This window comes from Enhydra lutris, unplaced genomic scaffold (assembly GCF_002288905.1).
Source record: "Enhydra lutris kenyoni isolate GAN:26980312 unplaced genomic scaffold, ASM228890v2 scaffoldscaffold85, whole genome shotgun sequence".
Classification (NCBI taxonomy): Eukaryota; Metazoa; Chordata; class Mammalia; order Carnivora; family Mustelidae; genus Enhydra; species Enhydra lutris.
Genome location: NW_019154169.1, coordinates 4,019,635 through 4,041,753, shown reverse-complemented (window position 1 = coordinate 4,041,753; position 22,119 = coordinate 4,019,635). Strand labels below are relative to the sequence as shown.

Sequence of the window (22,119 nt, the reverse complement as noted above, 5' to 3'; positions counted from 1 at the left end):
ACCCTGAGATCATGACCCGAGCTGAAGGCAGAGGCTTAACCCACTGAGCCACCCAGGCGCCCCCATTTTGTTTTTAAAAAAATTTATTTATTTGAGAGAGAGGGAGAGCGAAAATCTTAGGTAGACTCCCTGCTGAGTACAGAGCCCGACATGGGGCTTGACCCTACAACCTATAAGATCATGAGCTGAGCCGAAATCAAGAGTTGAACGCTCAACCCACTGAGTCACCCCACTGAGTCACCCAGGTGCCCCCGCAGGCTTTCCTTTTTTAAAAAAATATTTTATTTATTTATTTGACAGAGAGAGAGAGAGAGAGATACCACAAGGAGGCAGAGCAGCAGGCAGAGAGAGGGGGAAGCAGGCTCCCTGCTGAGCAGAGAGCTTGATGCGGGCTGCAATCCCAGGACCCTGAGATCATTGCCTGAACTGAAGGCAGACAGGCCTAACCCACTGAGGCACCCAGGTGCCCCAGGCTTTCATTTTTTAATAGTAATTATGCATCAAATGTCCTTTTTAATTGAGAAGCAAAGAATATGGCTTTCAGATTCAAGTAACTTACCTATTTGTCTCTTGCTATCATTTCTGAGTTGCTCATTTTCTGGTCTTGAAACTTTGTGTACTTCAGCTATAAAAGACATACAAAGTCAGGAATGAGCTCAGGACACAAAATCAAAAACTTTAAGTTCAAAATGGGAAAAACAAAGGAACCCAAAATAAAAGCAAAAAATCTATACCCCCACCACCATCACTACTTTGAGTCAAGTTGGAAAGACTGAACATTCTATCAAGTTCAGTTTAAACCTTCTAGGATCATTCACATACAGTAAATCTTTTTAATGAAAAATAAGGTGAATGGAAAATGTTGATCAGTCAATTAATGAATAGTAAATAGCTAAAGTTCTACCTCGCCTGTGCTCTTGATTCTCTATTGCTTTTTGGCTGGTAGATGGTAAAGGCCTGGTTGATACAGGGCTCCTTCTCCCAACAGGTGCTGGAGCAGGTAAGTGGGCCGAGGCGGTCTGTACTGCTTGTTCCATGGTTGGGCTTTTTCTCAAAGGGTCTAACTGAGGGCTTGAACGACCTAAAACGTAACCAAAAGATAAGAAACTACCCTATCCTCTGGGGATTTCAAAATAATCTAGACCCTCAAAAAAAAAAAAAAAAAAAAAAAAAGTCTACAGTTTTATTTCTATCAATTTAAATCCTTAGCACAAATCTGAATTCATCTATTTATTAGACCAGAGTTTAAAACTGGTTATCTTAAGTGGGCTGGGTCACTAGGCTAGTAGAGAAACACTGGAAAAAAAACAAAAACAAAAACAAAACCAAACCCAAAACCCCCAACAACCAACCAACCAACCAACCAACCAATGGAACTTTATCTGTATTTCTACCTGGTGCAGTAAGATTTAAGTAAATTTTCCAAAAACTGTTGCCTGGGCAAGATGTCCCAGGAATATTATCAAAGATCATGTTGTATGCAGGTAGGATGCAGGCTTTTCCCAATAATGACAACCCCAAGATTATACTGACACTTAAGCCATTATTTCCAGAGGCTGTAACCTAAAATTTTTAGTACTTTCTGAAGATATGTCTAAAGTGGTACTTTTATATTTATAGGTACTATCTCCATTGCATTTCCATTATGAAGGAAGTAAAGAACCAGAAAGTTAGACAGATGAAGTCCTCCAATACCCTAGGGGGCTTGGGAAAATTACACATCAGTACTCAAAGGCCAGCAACAAATACACCCTTCAGATAATAACACAGTTGCCATATTCATTTCTGGCCATTTGAAAGACCTTTTGGAAGCTTCTGGTTAATGTGAGTTGTACACTCACAAATTCCATTTTTCCTTTTTTTGAGGTGGTCACATGCTAAGCCTGGTCACAGCATGGACAGAAGAATGTAGTATCAGAGGCTCTCATCATCTTTTGTCTCTGTTTGCTGTAAATCTCTGCTCAAGGTGCTCTCCTGTCCCACGATATTGCATGGGATGTTTTGCTTAAGAAAATTATGTTCATTTCATGGGAAAAAAATTCCAAGTATGTGGCAAATGTTACTACCCATCAGTGCATCTCACAGGCTCTGAACACTGGTGAACTGGTGAGTGCTTACAACGCACTGGTTATTGTGCACCAAATGCTTCAGGGACCGTTTATTAGTAATTTCCCCAAGTCTATGGTTATCTAAAGTATGGAATTACAAATGTGTATCACCATTTCCAGCCATTAATGCCAAAGCTGACTCTACCACTAAGAGAAACTGCAATGTTCCCATTGATTACAACAGGAATCATGGTGGTTTGTAGAAGTTCTGGCCTATGACAAAACATTTTGTGATCATTTATCACCTTATATAGGAATTTACTTATAAAACAACTGCTAAGTTTTTTGGAAAGCCTACTGTTCAATTTTACAATATTACATTAAATGATCTTATAAATTTTTCTTAAAAAAAAAAAAAAAGAGAGACTTATCAGAGTGAGAGCATGAGCAGCAGGGAGGGGCAGAGGGAGAGAGACAAGCAGATTCCCTTGCTTAGCAGAGAGCCCAAAGTGGGGCTTGATCCCAGGACCGTGAGGTCATGACCTGAGCCGAAGACAGACACTTAACTGAATGAGCCACCCAGGCATCCCTATCTTATACATTTCTAAAAATTGTCTCACTGAGGCTTTTGAGAAAAGAATCCTGTGACCCACAAGTGTTGCAGAACCACAAGTGAAGGGGTGATCACAGCAAGCAAGGTCTGCTCTGTACCTTTTTTTTTTTTTTTAAAGATTTTATTTATTAGAGGAGAGAGAGAGAAAGCATGTGTGCACACAAACAGGGGTAGTGGCAGGCAGCAGGAGAAACAGGCTCCCCACTGAGCAAGGAGCCCAAGGTGGGACTCCTGGGATCATGACCTAAGTCTAAGGCCCACTGAGCCACCCAGGTGTTGCCTGCTGTGTACTTTCAAAACCTTTATGACTGAAGTCTTCTAGTCATACTGTCAGCTGTGTTATCCACAGGGAAATACAGATAATGCTAGACATACCATTGGGAATAAACCCAGAAGCTGGTTTCAGCATAATAAAAACAGCCCCCCCCATCTGCACATTCTTACCAGTTCAAAGAAAACTCTAGGTATTTTAATTCTGTAAAGTTCACAAGTTTTCATTGATGAAACTCAAATGCAGAGTTCCAGGCTTTCTCTGTCACAGCTTTATATAAATATACCTCTTTCTTATAATATGTACTTCAAAAATTTTTAAATACTTGAATCTATTTTATTTATTTTAGTCCTAAGTATGAGGGAAGAAATCTAGATCGAATATTTTTCCCAAATAATCAGGCAATTGTCTATCCCAACATTACTTATTGGATAGCCAGCTTTCCTCTACTAACTTAAGAATATCTTTATCATGTATCAATCACTTATTTATATTTGGAACTATTTCTGACTTTTATTCCTGCCCTGCTTTATGCGTACTTTATTATCAAGTAGGTAAGCCCTGTGTCATTACTTTTATTTGAAAAATGTCTAACTGTATGTCCATGTTCATTTTTAGGACTGTGTATCTCTTTTATTAAGTTCTCCTACTATTCTATTTGGATTTATTAAGAGTATAGTAAATTTAATGAAGAGACACAAGGTCTTCCTAATACTAAATCTTTGTATCTAGGAATAAGATCTGTTTCTTTGATTACCGGTGACTTCTTTTATGTCCCTCTACTACACTTTGTATTTCCTACAGGGGTTTGCCGTATCTGTTATGTATTTTTATTTCCATTACATAATCAGTGGGTTAGGTTTTAGAACAACTATTGCTTTTTATGTGTTACTTTATAGTTTACCTCTAATTTCAGTTTCAGTTAATTCTCAATTCCAAGCAGAAAGTCATAGCACTGCCAAATAATACTAATTCCAATATTTATGCATGTTTCGTTTTCATGTGTTCCTGATTAAGCTAAAAATTTCAGAATGATGCTGAGTAGTAATGATAACAGGCATCCTGACTTATGATTTTAATAAGTGCTTCAATATTAAGGTTAATGTTCACCATTGATTAAAATAGTTAACATCTACTAAGCAGGGGCATTCCACACACTTTTTTAACATGTAATTCTCACAGTAAGTTTCTTACCAATAAAGCCCCATTTTATTTTATTCTTATTTATTTTTTTAAGGTTTTATTTATTTACTTAAGAGAGAGTGTGAACGTGAGTGGGGGGGGGAGGGTGAGAGATTCTGAAGCAGATTCCACACTCAGAATGGAGTCCATTGTGGGGCTGGATCCCATGACCATGAGATCAGGACCTGAGCCAAAACTGAGAGTTGGCCACTCAACTGACTGAGCCACTCAGGTGCCCCTTTATTTTTTATAAAGATTTTATTTTTTATTATGTATTATTATTTTTAAAGATTTTACTTATTTGACAGACAGAGATCACAAGTAGGCAGAGAGGCAGGCAGAGAGGAGGAAGCAGGCTCCCCTCTGAGCCACCGAGGTGCCCCTAAAGATTTTATTTTTAAGTAATCTCTGCAATACAACGTGGTTTGAGCCAATGTGGGGCTCAAATCCACAACCCCAAAATCAAGAGTCATTTGTTCCACCCACTGAGCCAGCCAGGTGCCCCTCACGTCCCATTTTATATTTTAGAAAGCTAATGCTTAAAAAGATGAAGAATTTTATTTAAGAAAGAATTTTTTTTAGAAAAAGATTTTATTTAGTTATTTAACAGGGAGAGACAGAGAGAGTACAAGCAGGGAAGAGTGGCAGGCAGAGGGAGAAGCAGGCTCCCTGTAGGGTAAGAAAGAATTCTTAAAAAGAAAAAAACCCCAAAAGAGCTATGGAGAAATACATACTTCTATTAACCTACAAAGAAGTCTGAAGTGTATATAACAAAAAGTAATTACTTGTTATTTCTGGACAATGGGACTATGGGTGTTTTTATTTTCTTTCTTACACCTACTGTATTTCTAATTCATCTACAACAAATCTTCAGACTGTTGAAAAAATCAGTAATAAGGACTGTAACTATTTCAAAATATCTAAAGTGAGATACATAGGATCATGTTTAGTATTAGCTTGAGTTTACCCTCAACAGCTTTAAACAATATCATCCTGGGACTACAGATAGCATCCTTCTGAAAAGACTTTACATTGTTTTATTTAAAAGTGAACATCCATATAAAGCAATGTGTCAGTAACAACCGCTTCAGATGCAGATAAAAAGAGAGAGAATCTTGGGACCACCGAAGATTATAAAACTGGCCGGTAGAAAAAACAGATTTTAAAATATTAAAGAGGATCCTGTAAGAAGCTAATTACGATGCACACTGCCAAATTCCAAGGATTCTGATATAGCAATCATCAGCACCTGCTTTTTTTTTTATTTTATAGATTTTATTTATTTGAGAGAGAGAGAGAGAGAGAGAGAGAGAGCATGAAAGCAGAGAAGGTCAAAGGGAGAAGCAGACTCCCTGCAAAGCTGGGAGCCCGATGTGGGACTTGATCACGGGACTCCAAGATCATGGCCTGAGCCACAGGCAGTGGCTTAACCAACTGAGACACCCAGGTGCCCAGGTCCTGTATTTTTTTTTTTTTTTTAAGATTTTTTTTATTTACTTATTTGACAGAGAGAGATCACAATCAGGCAGAGAGGCAGGCAGAGAGAGGAGGAAGCAGGCTTCCCGCTGAGCAGAGAGCCCGATGCGGGGCTCGATCCCAGGACCCTGAGATCATGACCCGAGCCGAAGGCAGAGGCCCTAACCCACTGAGCCACCCAGGCGCCCCGAGGTCCTGTATTTTTAAGAAGCATTCCAGATGATTTGGTTGTGGGTGGCCCATACTAAGAACCACTGCTCTAGATCCTGTGCGGATGCTAGGAAAGACTCAACAGTACAAAGAATAGCTTGGTTTTTTAAGCTACTATTTCAAGTTAATCAAGAATAGGTCATTTTCAGTGGTGAGTCTGGGACTAATTTGATACATTTAAGTATTACATACAAGTTATATAACTGCCTTGCAAAAAGTGTCAAACTTAGAGAAAGTTCACTGGTTCCCAGTTTTATGATTTCAGAATTGTAGAGTCTAAACAGTGGATGTCTTTCAATAATATACTTATTACAACAGCAACTAGGAGAAAAATGTTAAAAGGACCAAATAGAAGGATACATGTGATATGCAGGCTGCAAAGCTCTTACATTCAAAGAGAAAGACAAAAACCACTAAAGATGTTAAGAATGGTTTATATGAAAGAAAAAACAGCTTACCTTGAGATAACTGTGTTTTTAGCGATCTTGTATCCTGTGTAAAGGCAGAACCAACTGCACTACTTTGGGATAGGGTACCACTGTTTGATGTTTCTGTTCCAAAGGATGTCAAAGAGCTTCCAGCTTTAAGAGATTTTTTTTTAAATGACAAAAAAATATATATTTAATTTAAAACTTTCAATTATATAAAGTAATATACCATTTTAATGATGATAACTGTTGCCACTCCTACCCCCTACAACACGCATGCATATTAATAACCCTGGAAATTAACTAAAGTGCATCAAAAATAGTATGAGAAATCTTTTACACTATATGAAAAAAGCAAACCAATATATACCCCAGCATCTCTAGATGCAAACAATTTTTCTAACAGCAATACTGTCCTAAGCAGTTAGATAGGACAGCAAGGACCGATGTTAGACACAGAAGTAGCAGAAACGGTATGTTCTACACCAGTATTAAGGTGTAATTATTTTAATAATGAGTATCTGCACAAACAGCCAAATTAGCCGACAAGTCTATGAAGAGCTTATCCAGCATTTCCAAGGCACCAGCCAATGGACTCTAGTTCGTTTTAATGCTTCCCTCCAGGACGGTACTGCGGGGATGCATTCTGCTAAAGCAACCACAAAAAGTTCTGGTAATATGAGTAACAAATCCCTAGAAAGGGCTCAAATTCTTTGCTATATAAGGTTATGTCAATCTTCTCTAAATTTCTGCAGTCCTTACAGATTATTCACTTTTCTTATGCTGTGTTCTCTTCTGACTTAATATTTAATCTATGTAGGTTTTCTGTAGCAGGAACTATTTCAGTAGCCCTTCCTCTCCCATCTCTAACTCCAATCTAAAAATGATAGAAGATCTCTTGTGAAATACAGATATAACCACATTACCACAGTGCTTAGGACCCTGGGATGGCTTTCCACTGCCCTTAAGATGTAAGTTTGGATTACTTATCTCAGTTTACCAGACCCTCCCCTTATCTGTCTACCTCTTTTCTCACCACTTTCCTTATTTTCATCAGTCTACTCCACAGCAGTTGACCCATCTGCTCTTAAACATTTGAAGATCATGATCAGATTCTAGCAATCTTCTGATTTCCCAGCTAAGCAACTCCAGTTCCTTCAAACCATTACTTACCTTCCTACTGTCTTTAACACTGCCCCCTCCAATTTAATAAATCCTAGTTGTTCATACCCTTCTAAAACAGGGCATCAGAACCTAGCATAGAATTTCAGATAATGAGAATCACTGGGACTCCCCTGAAGATGGAATCAATCCAGTCAGGATACAGCCCTGGCCAGCTCAGGAGTGGCCTACTGTAACTTCCCACATCACCAGGAAATGTGGGGACTAATGCTTTAAATGATTGTGGGAAGTCAGATCCATCCCATTATCCCTAGTATTTCTGGGCAATGATTAAGACATAAGCCACTCTGAAGATGTGTAGTCTTATCTGCATGCTGCTTTGTTTCCTCACCTCCTCCAACCTCCCACTGCTTGCCCTCTGGTTAACAAACTCTTCTATATATCTTTATGTATCTTTATTTCCTCCATCTCTTCTCTGAGTTCCTGGTTGTTATCACACCCATGTTCCTTATTCTAATTTGCCTCCTGGTTTATCTCACGTTGTTTTTTTGTTTTGTTTTGTTTTTTAAAGATTATTTATTTGAGACAGAGAATGAGCAGAGAGGGGAGAAGCAGAGGAAGAGGGAAAGAGAATCTTAAGCAGACTCCATGCTAAGTGTGGCTGGGCTTGATCTCATGAATCTGAGAGCATGACCCGAGCTAAAACCAGAAAGTCAGACAATTAACTGACTGGGCCACCCAGGCACCCCTCAAGTTGTTTTTTATATATGGTGTAAGGCTTGGGCCAAGGTTAATTTTTTTCCAAATACATACTGGTTAAGGAGATTTTCCCCTCTCCATTGAACTGCACTGGCATCTCTGTTTTAAATTACTATTTGAGTAGGTCTATTTTTGTACTCTCTATTCTTTATTCCTGGTCTATCTGTCTATCCTTGTATCATTAAGTCACTGTTCTGATTCCTCTTAACTTTACAGTAAACCTTGAAACCACATACAAACTTTAAACTTTTTTTTTTTTTTAAAGTAGGTTCCACACCCAGCATGGAGCCCAGCACAGGGCTTGAACTCATGACCCTGAGATTAAGACCTAAGCTAAGATCAAATATTGGACCATTAACTCTCTGAGCCATCCTGATGCCCCCTTTCTTCAAGACTGTTTTGGCTATTCTAGGTTTTGTATTTCCATATAAATATTAAAATCAGCATGTCAATTTTCTTTCTTCTTTCTCTCTTTCTTTCTGAGAGAGAGCATGAGTGGGGTTGGGGATGCAGAGGGAGAGAGAGAATCCCAAGCAGGTTCCATGTCTAGCGCAGAGCCCAACATAGGGCTCGGTCTCATGATCCTGAGATCATGACCCGAGCCAAAATCAGGAGTCAGATGCCCAACCGACTGAGCCACCCAGGCACCCCTATCAATTTCTATTTTAAAATGTCTACTTGGATTGTGTTCGCTCTATAAATCAATTTTGGGAAAAATATTACCTTAAAAATAATACTGAATTTTCCAACTCATGAGCCTGGATTAAGTCTCCATTTACTTAGAACTTTAATTTCTCTCATCAATATTCTGTGGTTTTCATTACAGAGCAGTTTTCTCAACTTCAGTACTACTGACATTTTGTGAGGAGTTGTCCTATGCATTGTAAGATGTTAGGAAGCATCCCTGGCCTCTACCCTCTACATACTAGTAGTATTCCCCCAGTTGTGACAACCAAAAATGTCTTCATACGTTACCAAATGTCCTCTGCAGGAAGAAGGTAAAATTAACCCTCCTCCACTGAGAACCACGGTTGTAGATGTTTTCAAATATCTTCCGTTATATTATTTCCTGGGTATTTGATTTTACTGTGCTAACTGCAAGCTGTGATGTATTTTGCATTTCACTTCTCAACAATCTGTTCTAGATCACATGTCAATAAACTTCAACTACAAGTGACCAGACGATAAACATTTAGGGTCTTCAGGCCATATGGCCTCCATTATAACTACTTATACTCCGCCTATGTAGTATAAAAGCAGCCATAAACAACATATAATAAGTGGGTTTGCCTGTAGTCCAATAAAACTTTATAAAAACAGGAGGCGGACTGGATACAGACCACAGTTTGGCAACCCATCTGTTCTAGAATAAAAAATATAGTTCATTTTGTATTCTCTTACCATGCTAAATTCACTTATTTATTCTAATGGTTTGAAAATTCTTTTGCATTTTCTACATACACAATCATGTCACCTTCAGAGACATTTTTTAGTTCTTGCTTTTCAATCTCTGTATCTTTTTACTTTGCCTGTGTGTATGTAAACTTTTCATTTCCCTGATCAAATTTAGGAAATTCCCTCCCATTCCTCAGCTGTTGATAAATTAGGTGCTGAATTTTATCAAATGCCTATTCTGTATCTCTTGGGATTATAGTTTTTCTCCTTTATTCTGTTCATGTGGTCAATTACTAATGATTTTCAAATGTTAAAACATTGTTGCATTTCTGAGATAACTTTGTCATTATGTACTATTCTTTTTATGAATTGCTGGCTTTCACTGCTAATACTGTGTTAAGGATTTTTAAATACATGTCCACAGTATGGGCTGTAATTTTCTTTTCTTCTAATGACCTCATTAAGATTTTGGTGTCTTAGTTAGCTGCTGGGATATAGGTTTTTTTTTTTTTTTTTAAATTTTATCTTTAATTTTTAAATTTTTATCTTTTTAAATTTTTATCTTTAATTTTTAAAGTTAGATAGATTTTTTTTTTAAGATTTTATTTATTTATTTGACAGAGAGAGAGAGATCACAAGTAAGCGGAGAGGCAGGCAGAGAGAGGAGGAAGCAGGCTCCTCGCTGAGCAGAGAGCCTGATTCGGGGCTTGATCCCAGGACCCTGGGATCATGACCTTAGCCGAAGGCAGAGGCCTAACCCACTGAGCCACCCAGGCGCCCCCAGATTGATTTTTGACAGAGAGAGATATAGCAGGAGAGGGAACATAAGCAGGAGTGGGAAAGGGAGAAGCAGATTTCCTGCTGACCAGGGAGCCCTGAATAGACAGACAAATGGGTACATTTCATCCAGGGAGCCAGATAAAATGTACCCATTTACCTGTCTATTCAGCCAATAGTTCTCTGTCTTGTCCACAGGGTATTATGAGACTTAGCATGCCAAGCCTATTTTACTGTTTCCTTTATTGTGGGGTCATTAATTTTTCCTAAGGTTCCATAAATCAAAGTCAATAAAGACCTAATCTTTGCACTTAAGAATTATTTTAGCATCAGCTTTAAAAAAATAAGTGTTTTAATCCTGTCTGGTGTATCATTCCTTTCAATGTATGAGAGTATCTATTTCTTCACTATCTTGCAAAAATAATATATATATACATACATACACACACACACACTCAGACTTTTGGGCTTTTGCCAAACTGACAGTGAGAAATGGTGCCTCAGTACATATTTACTTTGTATATCTCTTATTATAAGCAAAACTTAAGCATTTTTCCACATTTGGGGACCATCTGTATTCCTTTCTTCCTGAAAAAGGCAAAATTAGTTAGTTCCTAAACCTGCCTCTTTTTCTGTTGGGTTGTAGGTCCCTACAGATGTTACAGATATTAATCCTTCATTATATAAATTGCAAAAAACTTATAAAAAAGACTGTAACATATAAAAATTAAAGTGGAAAAAAAATTTTCCCAAATAACAAGTGTTTACCTGATTTAAACTTCCTTTTTAAGTCAGAATGCTGTACTGTATTCTTACAATATAGTAAGCTAGAGAAAAGGAAATGTTATTAAGGAAATCATTTGGGGGTGTGTGGCTGAGTTAAGCGTCTAAGTCTTGGTTTTCGCTCAGGTCATGACCTCAGGGCCATGAGATTGAGGCCAGTGTCTCTGCTCAAGATTCTTCCGCCCTCTCCCTCCCCCTGCTTACACATGCTCTCTCTCTCCCAAATATATTAAAAAAAAAAAAAAAATCACATGGTAGAAAAATACATTTATTAATGTATTTATTGGAAAAAACCCATGTGAAAGTTGACCTGTGCAGTTCGGATACATTTTTGTTCAAGGGTGAACTGCACTAGGGATCGAAAACAAGAGGCTTAGACTAAAATCTGGCTTAATCTGTGCTAACGCAAACCATATCTGAGTTAACTCCTTTTCTAAAAATCACCTACCACCCTAATCAATGCAAGAATTTTCCTCCTTCTCCTCATTTTAGTAACTTCTAAATATTATAATGACTCTCCAGTCATTCCACAAATTATCCTACCAATATGAAAATCAACAAACAAAATATAATCATCTACTGCAAAAATTACTCAACTGATAAAGAAAATACAAATAAAACCCTCTACCTTTGTAACACCCGAAAAACAGTAAACTAGCAACTCCCAATAATATTGAAATTAGATAAAGCATTTATAAGAAATAGATATTGATTAGAAAAGCAGGCTCTGAGGAATGGTAGAAACCTTATTTACTATGTAACACTATGTGCTATACCCTATTCAAATGCTTTACACATATTAAGTCATGCAAACTTCGCAGTAATGTATGAGGTAGGTGCAGTAATAATCTCAATGTTAGCCAACTACTCAATTTAGTGAAAGGAATCTCAAAAGGATAATTTGAAACTGCCCCTTATTTAAATCCTCAGAATAGGATTCTAACAGTTATAGCTAGCAGGGTAAATCTGGATTTACCTTCTTCTTATATCATCACATTAGGAGACATTTAATTAGGTAACTGTGGCAATTCCAAACTTTATGACTTGATGATTAAAATGGTGACCATGAGAGGTCTCCATTATAAAGGCACAATGTTGTCCCCTCTATAATTAATTAACTGTGGGATGATACTTTAAGGCCATTTTAATATTCCGTCCAACACTGTTCACCCAATGATTTCAGCAACAACTGATAATCCTTGCTAATTAATACTCTGGATATTACAAAAATGGTAATTTTCTATACCATTCCTTCTCTTTATTAGCTGGCATTTTTCTGTTAAAAAAGAGCATTGTTTGGGCACCTGGCTGACTCAGTCGGAAGAACATGTGCTCTTGATATTGGGGTCCTGAGTTTGAGTCTCACGCTGGATGTAGAGATTACTTATATAAATAAACTTATAAAAAAAAGAAAAAGAGCACTGTTTCCCCTTCTTTTTTCAAGGGGCCCATGTTCCTTCTAGTGGGGTATGGTATTTAGAAACCAAGAACTGGGTCTACACATATTCTTTGCTATAGGGTATCATTGCTTCTAGGTCCTTTCTATGAACAGAGACAGGAAATAACCAGTTTTTAAAAAACAAGTTCACATTCATGCTTCCAATTTACTTTCAACACCACAGGGTTGTTCCTTACCCCTATGTTTCTTTCTCCCTTCTCCATGGAAAGAACAGCATTTCCCAACAACATCACTGTATTATTTGCCCTATTCTATATACATACAAAACAGTTTCAAAATTAACAACAATACCTCTACTAATTATAAGCCCTAAGTCAAGGGTTTTTTACAGTTCTATTTGTTCTTATACCCCTACTAAGAGTGTAAAAGTTATTTTAATTCCTCTTTTATTCTGTGTGGTTATACTATCAATTTGATATAAACTTAGCACCAGTTATTTCTGTTTGTATCCATTCACTTTTAGGATTTATTTTTTTCCCATCTTTTTGATTTTTTGTGAGTAAGCAAAACATTTAGATACTTGAAAAGTCACAACCACATAAAAAAAGTATTTTATAAAAGGAATTAATTTGGGGTGCCTGGGTGGCTCAGTTGGTTAAGCAACTGCCTTCAGCTCAGGTCATGATCCTGGAGTCCCAGGATCGAGTCTCGCATTGGGCTCCAGGTTCAGTGGGGAGTCTGCTTCTCCCTCTGACCCTCTCCCCTCTCATTCTCTCTCTCTCTCAAATAAATAAATAAAATCTTTAAAAAAAAAAAAAAGGAATTAATTTTAACAAAATTTGTTAACATACTAGTATGTTTCAAGATAGGCCTGAAACCGGATTTGTGATGCAGAGAAACAAGGTAAACTGATAAATCGTTATTTCAATTGAATTAAAAAAGATAAAGGGCTAGAATTTGAGATTTTAAAAGTACTCTTCAGTGTGAAAACTTCAGTAAAGGTATACTACAGAGCTAAAATGCATAGCTATGAAAACAACACAACACCAAGCTGATCTGATTATATCTAGCTTTCTCCTTACAGTGTTAATGTTTCTAAAACACTGTTAAATGAAGCATCATGCCCCCAAACATGTTATATGTGATTATCTTTTCACATTCTACCTAATATAAATATCCCTTAATGGCATTATTATTCCTTAATATTAGCATTATACACAATTCTCTTTTTGAAAACCCATCCTGTTGGGGAAAAACGCTTATTTTAGGATTTTTTTTAAGATTAGTTTATTTTTTTTAGTAATCTCTACACCCAATGTGGGGTTTGAACTCATGACCCAGAGATTAAGAGTTATATGCTCTCCCAACTGAGTGAGCCATGTACCCCAGAAAATAAATGCTTATTTTAAATGGATATATCTTATATAAATTTAAAATAACACTCAATGATATTTGGCAGCTGAATAGATCCAGATTTTTTTAAAAATGTGACTAAAAAAAAAATGTGACTATTCTGAGAGATGACTTCATAGAACCACCCGTTACTGAAGACATTAAATAAAGCCTTTAAATTAATGTTACACAGAAAGAACACCAAATACGTCTGTAAATTTGTGGTAAAGACAGGTAAATTTTTAAAAAGGAAGAGAAAAGAAAAAGAAAGAAGCACAACATACCAACACCAACAGCCCCAAACTGCTGCCCAACCAATGAACTTGGACTGAACTGACTGTACGTGGACATCCTGCCAAAAGGTCCATAGGAACCCACTGACTGGAATGAAGAAGTAGATGAGCCTAGTGAAGACTGAAGAAAGATCATGGGTTATTTTTCCAGGCTCTACACAACATTTCTATAATGAAAAAATTAGAATATTTACATTTTTAAAGAAAACTTTAAATTATAATTACTAGATACAAACGCAATTATGATAACCTACAACATACATTTAATATCCAAACAGTTTAACAACCTCCCGATTTCAATATTTGTACATACATGCCAATTATACTTGATGTGACTTATAAATGTATTTTTCTACAGTTAAGTAGAGTTAAGACCTTTATAGCAGGCTTAGAAAAGTCTTAACATGGAATGAGGGGAAAGAAGAGGAGAGAATTTCTCCAGTTTATGTTCTAAGAATAAATTTAATTGTTTCTTACTAAAAACCTTATATTCAAGAAAGTTATTAAATAAATGTTAAAAGGTACTTTCCTTTTTTCCCCATTTTAAAAAAGATTTTATTTTTAGGGCATCTGGGTGGCTCAGCTGGTTAAGTGTTGGTCTTCAGCTCAGGTCATGATCCTAGAGTCCTAGGATCGAGTCCTGTAGAGGGCTCCCTGTTCAGGAGGGAGTCTACTTCTTCCTCTCCCACTGCCCCTACTCCCCATTTGTGCTCATGTTTTCTTAAATAAATAAAATCTTAAAAAAAAAATTATTTTTAAGTAATTTCTAAACCCAACATGGGCTCAAACCTGTAACTCTGAGATCAATAGTTGCACACTCCACTAACTGAGCCAGTTAGGCACCCCGCTTTTTTTTTCCATTTTAATTTTATATACCCTTAATTTCTTTAGAAGAGTTCATTAGGTATTTTATTTTTTTTATTTTAGTTCATTAGGTATTTTAACATTGGAAGACAAATCTTACGCAAGATAGTATATATTCTAAGAATCTGTTTTGTGGAAAACTAAGATTTTATCACAGCATAAAATAGGAAAAGTTACTTTAAAAAAATCTGAAAGTATTACATTACTTTAAAGAAAAAAAAAAATCAACAAGCATATTTTGGTGCAAATGACCAAAGACTGACAAGAAAAAGGGTTGAGAAGAAAACAGATCCAAGAAGAAAATCATGGGGACCATACGTTTTTAATCAGCCATGCCCCAAAATGAAAACACTCCTATGCCAATCTGCTTCCTCTGTTGTTGTAACTAAAATTCAGGCAGTTTCTATATATTTCCAATTATCATGTAAACAAGCACTGTAATGAATATCCTCCTTGATTCATAATTTATAATCTTTTAGGAATCATGTATTTGTTTTTAATAAAATATAAATTTTTTATTTCTTTTACTGAGAATACTTAGGGTCTTTTTTCTTTTCTTTTTTATTTTTTTTGAAGATTTTATTTATTTGATAGAGATTACAAGTAGGCAGAGAGACGGGCAGAGAGAGAGGGGGAAGCAGGCTCCCTGCTTAGCAGAGAGCTCAATGTGGGGCTCGATCCCAGGATGCTGGGATCATGACCTGAGCCAAAGGCAGAGGCTTTAACCCACGGAGCCACCCAGGCACCCCTAGGTCACCTTTTTTCATACCTTATTATAAATATATTTTTTAAAGATTTTATTTATTTGTCAGAGAGAGAGCACAGGCGGGGGGCAGCAGGCAGAACAGGCAGAAAGAGAAGCAGGCTCCCCGCTGAGCAAGGAGCCCGATGTGGGACTGGATCCCAGGACTCTGGGATCATGACCTAAGCCGAAGGCAGATGTTTAATAGACTGAGCCACCCAGGGGTCCCTTTTTATACCTTATTTAGAGAATCGAGCAACATATCTGTGTATGTTAAAATCCTTTTATGTTTGTGTTATCTTATTATACAACATTGCATGCATATTATGTTGTGTGTGTATAAATATGATACCAATATGATTCACTGAACCTAATAATCTTACCTAAGAATAACCATTACCACCCCGGTTTGTAGTATGAACCAAATATGGATAATAGTGTAAGTGACATGGATCCTATATTCCATAGCCAGACTGCCTGGTTGTGTCCAAATTATGGCTCTACCTTAATTTACTCACCTGAAAAAATTAGAATTATATAGCTATATTATAATTATAGTATCAAGCTCAGAGAGTACTATAAGGATTGACTTATTCTATCTGCAGTAGTTTGAATAGTGCTGCTCATTCAGTTAGACCTCAATAAATGTAAGCTATTTTAATTTGCTAAAATTAGAAAATATTTTATGGTAAAAAAAAACAAAAAACCTCTGCTATTTCTTACTTTCTTGAGTCCCAACTTATGATCTAAAGAAAAAAACCTAGATGAAGACATTATCCAGGTATTTCACGTATCTAGGTAACCAGGAAATGATAAGCAAACGAACATTCAACTGAGGGAAAGAAAAAAAAAAACTAACAAAAAAGAAAAACAAAAAAAACCCCACCCCAAAACCAAAATCCAAGAGAGAGAAAAGCCAAGACTAGCTACATACTTCAAGTTTTCTTGTACTCCACAACAAATTTACTATCAGTTACCTGAACGATAGCTGGGTCCTGAGGCAAAGAACATTGTGGTTTTGGTGGCTCACAAACAGTGAGGTCTTTAATATCACTCCCACGGAATATGATGTACTCAAAGACTTCATCTCGAGGTGGTATGGGACGATCTGTTGGTCTGTCTTCTGTACCAAAGGACCGAACTGTTGAGAAAACAGAGGATTAGAGATGTATGTTTACTCATCATATTTAGGTGGTGACTCTTAGAAATGCCCTCTTCCAAATACCAATAAACAGCAGTTCTTAAATGTCATCTGTGAGAAAATATTAAAATATTCATTAATTTGTAGCTAACGAAATTTTGTTTAAAAAAAGAGGAAAATAGAGGGTTTCTGCCTAGAGCTAAATACACTCAATTTAAAAGACAATCTGTATTATGAGGTCATGTTCTTCCTATATTTTTATTTATTTATATCTTTGGTGGTTGTGGTGAGAGGAGGTGTTATAAATGTCCTCTTTCATTGTGCCTAATTTTTAGTATCATTCAGTAAAATAAAAAATTGGCAAACCTATGTGAGATTTCTTGTTGGGGAGTGGAGTGGCCAAATGAAGATTTCCCCATCCACAAAATACCAAAGTTTGGGAAACTGAGCTTTTGGGTTAAGAGAAGATAATGAAGGGAACATCTATCTCAGTGAGTAGTAGGTCCTCTAGAAGCTGAGCCATGCAGCTGTCAGGTATTCAACCCAGGGGACAGCTTGAAATGCCCTAGTTACCTAAAATATCTATCTCATAATTAAATCTGATTATTTCAACACTTAAGATAGCATCACTCAAAGTTAAACCACAGACCACCTACACCAGGGTAAGCTGGCTAAAAAGATTTCTGGGATCCTATTCAAATCCACTGAATTAGACTTTCTGAGAAGAGGGTCCAGATACCTGGATTTTAAACCAATTCTTCAAGAGTTTCTTATGAACATTAAAGTTTCGGGTTCACTGTCTTAGATTTCTGAAAATGTCTGCATCCATACAGAAGTTTCAAATAAGAAAGTTTGAAAGATTATGTATTATCCATTTAAGAGTGTCCTAGAGGGAGTAAACCCCTTAAGAATGTGCAAAGTTTTGAATGTACGTTTTTTTTTTCTATACTTGATTTGGGGTTAGATTAAATATATGTCTCATTTCATTTTAAATAATGCCTCCCTCCTTTATGCTACAAAGTCCATTACTTATGATACTTTATCTTTTGCTTGATGCCACTGTTCTGTGAGTTCTTTAATCTGATAAAGCAAAGGGTAAGTCTCTATAGCTTATAGTGCACTAAATCTTTTTCTGGAAATACAGTGAAACCTTTTGATCAAATTTAGGTCCTCATGTCAGGAAATTTCTGTTATATCTTTAATATATTTTCTCTTATACTCTTGTCTAAATCTGCATAACATTGTCTTCAGCCATTTTATTGCTGTACTTTTTCTTTACATCTTACTTGCTTTTTCTCAAAAATTGTTCTCTATTAATGACTTGGTTTTTCTGCTTTAACTGTTGTATTGATATAGTTACTCTGCTGTTATATTTGTCTTGTCTGTTCTCTTTCCTTAGCTCTGTATGCTACCTTTTCTTTTCAATGTCATTTTGATCATAAGATTTTTATTTTTCTCAAGAAGGTAGAACAGTTCTTTCTGAAATTTTCTTCCATTTCCTGTGATAAATATTAATCTTGAATGGATTTTTCATCTGTCTAGTGAATACATGGGTATAGTTTGAATGGTTTTTTTAGGCCTTGGAAAACCTAATGGAGCTTGTCGGTGGTTTTTGTACAGCAAGGACTTAGATGTGGTACCAAATAAAAGATTAAAGATGATGTGGGTAGGGTAAATCAGTAAGAGGTGTTATTTGGAACCTTGTTTTGGACAGTTTACCATTTGCCTTTTATCCCAAAGTTGTTGTAACCTGCTGTGATACGACACTTCAAGAGAAAATGCAGTTATAAAAATGGTTCAGAATTAAACTTTTAACTCATTCAAAAAAAAGAAAGATGAATACATCTGCAACAATGTGGATGGAACTAGAGGGTATTATGCTAAGTGAAGTAAGTCAATCAGAGAAAGAAAATTATATTCCACTCATGTGGAATTTAAGAAACAAAACAGAGGAACATAGGGGAAGGGAGGGAAAAATAAAGTAAGATGACATCAGAAGGGGAGACAAACCATAAGAGACTCTTACCATAAGAGACTCTTCTTAACTCTAGGGAACAAACAGAGCTGCTGGAGGGGAGGTGGCTGGAGGGATGGCGTTAACTGGGTGATGGGCATTTAAGAAGGGCACTTAACGTAGTGTTATATGCATTGATGAATCACTAAACTCTGTCTCTGAAACTAATAATAAACTATACGTTAATTAGCTGAATTTAAATAAATAAGAGATGAAGAATTCTTTTAAACACACAAATATGTATGACAATTTACTATGGTCTTAGAACAGAATGTAAGCTTAATAGTTCTGAAAAAAGCTACTAAATTACATACTGACAAAAGTCAGGATGGTTTGCCACATAGTATTTTACTTTTATTTTTTTTTAAGATTTTATTTATTTATTTGGCAGAGATCACAAGTAGGCAGAGAAGCAGGCAGAGAGAGAGGAAGGGAAGCAGGCTCCCCACTGAGCAGAGAGCCCGATGTGGGGCTTGATCCCAGGACCCTGGGATCATGACCTGAGCCGAAGACAGAGGCTTTAACCCACTGAGCCACCCAGGTGCTCCACCACATAGTATTCTAACAAATACTGGAAGATGAAGATAAGTGGAAATAGAGGAAAACACAAAGGGAAATACATAAATTGAAAATCTCATCTGTTATAGCAGAGAATCACTTGATAAAATTTTTTGGGAAGTCGGTAAATTAGTATTTGTAGGCTTAAAATTTGCTTATTTGAGGTCCTAAAGGTAACCAACATTAGAGTTTAAAACTAAGGACATAGAGGCCTCCGGTGGCTCAGTGCGTTAAGCCTCTGCCTTCAGCTCAGGTCATGATCCCAGAGTCCTGGGACTGAGCCCCATATCAGGCTCTCTGCTCAGCAGGGAGCCTGCTTCCCCCTCTCTCTGCGTGCCTCTCTGCTGCTTATGCCTCTCTGCTGCTTGTGATCTCGGTCTGTCAAATAAATAAATAAAATCTTGAAACAAAACAAAAAAAAATTAAGGACACATTTTCCAAAATGTGGTGTGAAGAAAACTTGTATCATACAATAAAAGAGGATAATGAAAAAGTATGAAAACAGAGACCATGGAGAATGAACTGTACACACCAAGAGTAGGAGAAACATACTCTAATAATAGATACTAGTTTGATCAGATTTAATATTTCCAATAGACAAGTCTTGTACCATTATAAAGAAAAAATTAACCGAGATCAGAAGGGCACACATGGCTGAAGATAATACAAACGACCTGGGCATTGAGAGTGGAAAGAAAGGCATGATAAGCACAGAAAAGGTAGAAAATCACTACTATTGTTCAGCTACAACACATTTCAACACATGAATTAGTTTACATGCAAATGTTAAGTAAAGGAATTAACAATATAGTGAGAAATCACACTGGTTCATCCCCAATTTCTCTTGTTATTTAATTTTTGCACTTGGAGGTAACAGAAGCTAAACACGGCAAACCACGGAAAGCTAGTATATGATTCCCACTCACCCCAAGTTTTTCCTTGGCTCAATTTGGCTACATAATTAGTCTTAAAAGTACTTGTTGCATGGTTCTCCCTGATCTTGATGCACTCTTTCCTTGTCTCCAGCAAAAAGCCTCAATTCTTATATCTTCTTCAATTTTTCTTTGAAGCTGACTTTATTAGGCATAACTCACTACCAGGATTTTTGTTAATGCTATCGTTTTAATTAAAAATTGTGGTAAGAACATATAAGATTAACCCTCCTGAATTTTTTTAAAAGCAGTATGGTACAGTATTTGTATAGCAAAATGTGTAGAAATCTAGAACTTTTATCATCTTGCTTAACTGAGACTTTACACGTGCAGAACCATGACTGTTCATTTTCCCACCATTCTATACTATTTGTCCTTTTGTGATGGTGGAAAACAAAGTGAAAATGGAAGAAGACCAGTTTGGAAGTTACCATGCCAAGTAACGGTGTAGAGGAACTTAAAGAAAGGGGTCAGTCTTAGACTCAAATTCACCAAAAGAATATGATTTACTGGATGCAATTTTTAAAATTTTATTTAGAATTCTACAACTCTGGTCTTTTTTCTTCCTTCAAAATAGATATATTATTTGTCATATCAAAAAGTTGAGTAAATATAGGGGTGTCTGGCTGGCTCATTCGTTGGAGCATGTAACTCCGGGTCACGGTTGTGAGTTTAAGCCCCACTTAAAAAAGAGATTTAAGGGGCACCTGGATAGCTCAGTCAGTTAAGCATCTGCCTTTGGCTCAGGTCATGATCTCAGGGCTTGACTGAGCCCACATCAGGCTCCCTGTTCAGTGGGGAGTCTGCTTCTCCCTCTGCTCCTCTCATGCTTGCTTGCTCTTTCTCTCAAATAAATCATTAAAATCTTCAAAAAAACATTAGGTGAATATACACAGTAACATTAAACATGTTATATGAGGCAGATTACAAAACTGTAATTTTCAAAAGATTACAACTACCTGAAATAAAAACACAGAGGTGACTGACATGAAAGATGGCAAAGTAAGAAAATCCAGGAATCAGTCCCAACACCGAAACAACTATTGACTTGGCACCTGAAGTCTGAATAAACCATTTTAGAACTATGGAGTTCTAATGACACTCTTGTAGCATCCATGGGAGTAGCTGATGAAGTAAGGCTATTAACTTGTGGTTAATTTTGGCATTTTGCATAGTGGAAGCTGCTACCATTCATTAACTCCCATCTCCACAAAAGGCAGCCATAGGGATGGTGGCTCATGATCCCAGTGTAGCTTTGCTAGTGCTAGGTGGAAAACAAGCAGCATATCCCAGAAAAATCACAATTGTGTGATTTGAACTATCTGGCAATTCACAGAGGGACCACTGTTTCAAGGCTCAAGAGTCAAAGAACTTCCTCAGTAGTGTCCTGAAAGTTTTAAAAAGCAACAGATTATCCTTTCCCTGCTCAACAACAGCAAAATATACATTATTCTCAATTGTACATGGAACATTCATCAGGGTAGACCACATGTTAGGCCGAACTCAACTCTCAATAAATTGAAAAAAATTGAAATTTTACGAAGTATCTTCTCTGACCACAATGGAGTAAAGCTAGAAATGAATAATAAAAGGAAACTTGACCTGGAAATTAAATACCATACTCTTAAACAACCAGTGAGTCCAAGAAGAAATCACTAGGGAAATTAAGAAAAATTGAGACAAAAAAAAAAAAAAAAAAAAAAAAAAAAAAAAAAAAAAA

At 36.6% G+C, this 22,119-nt stretch overlaps 1 protein-coding gene across 4 annotated transcripts in view; it reads right to left on the bottom strand.

Annotated features, from left to right (window-relative positions):
- LOC111161425 (LSM14A, mRNA processing body assembly factor) overlaps positions 1-22,119 on the bottom strand; it is a 54,415-nt gene that overhangs the window by 12,802 nt on the left and 19,494 nt on the right. For 3 of the 4 annotated variants that reach the window (XM_022525053.1, XM_022525055.1, XM_022525054.1), the window contains exons 2-6: positions 16,732-16,895; positions 14,140-14,269; positions 6,259-6,381; positions 905-1,081; positions 560-625 (exon numbers count right to left, since the gene is read on the bottom strand). In XM_022525053.1, coding sequence (XP_022380761.1) covers positions 560-625; positions 905-1,081; positions 6,259-6,381; positions 14,140-14,269; positions 16,732-16,895 — 660 coding nt within the window. The remainder of the gene's footprint in view (positions 1-559; positions 626-904; positions 1,082-6,258; positions 6,382-14,139; positions 14,270-16,731; positions 16,896-22,119) is intronic. The other variant, XM_022525056.1, reaches the window with a different exon arrangement.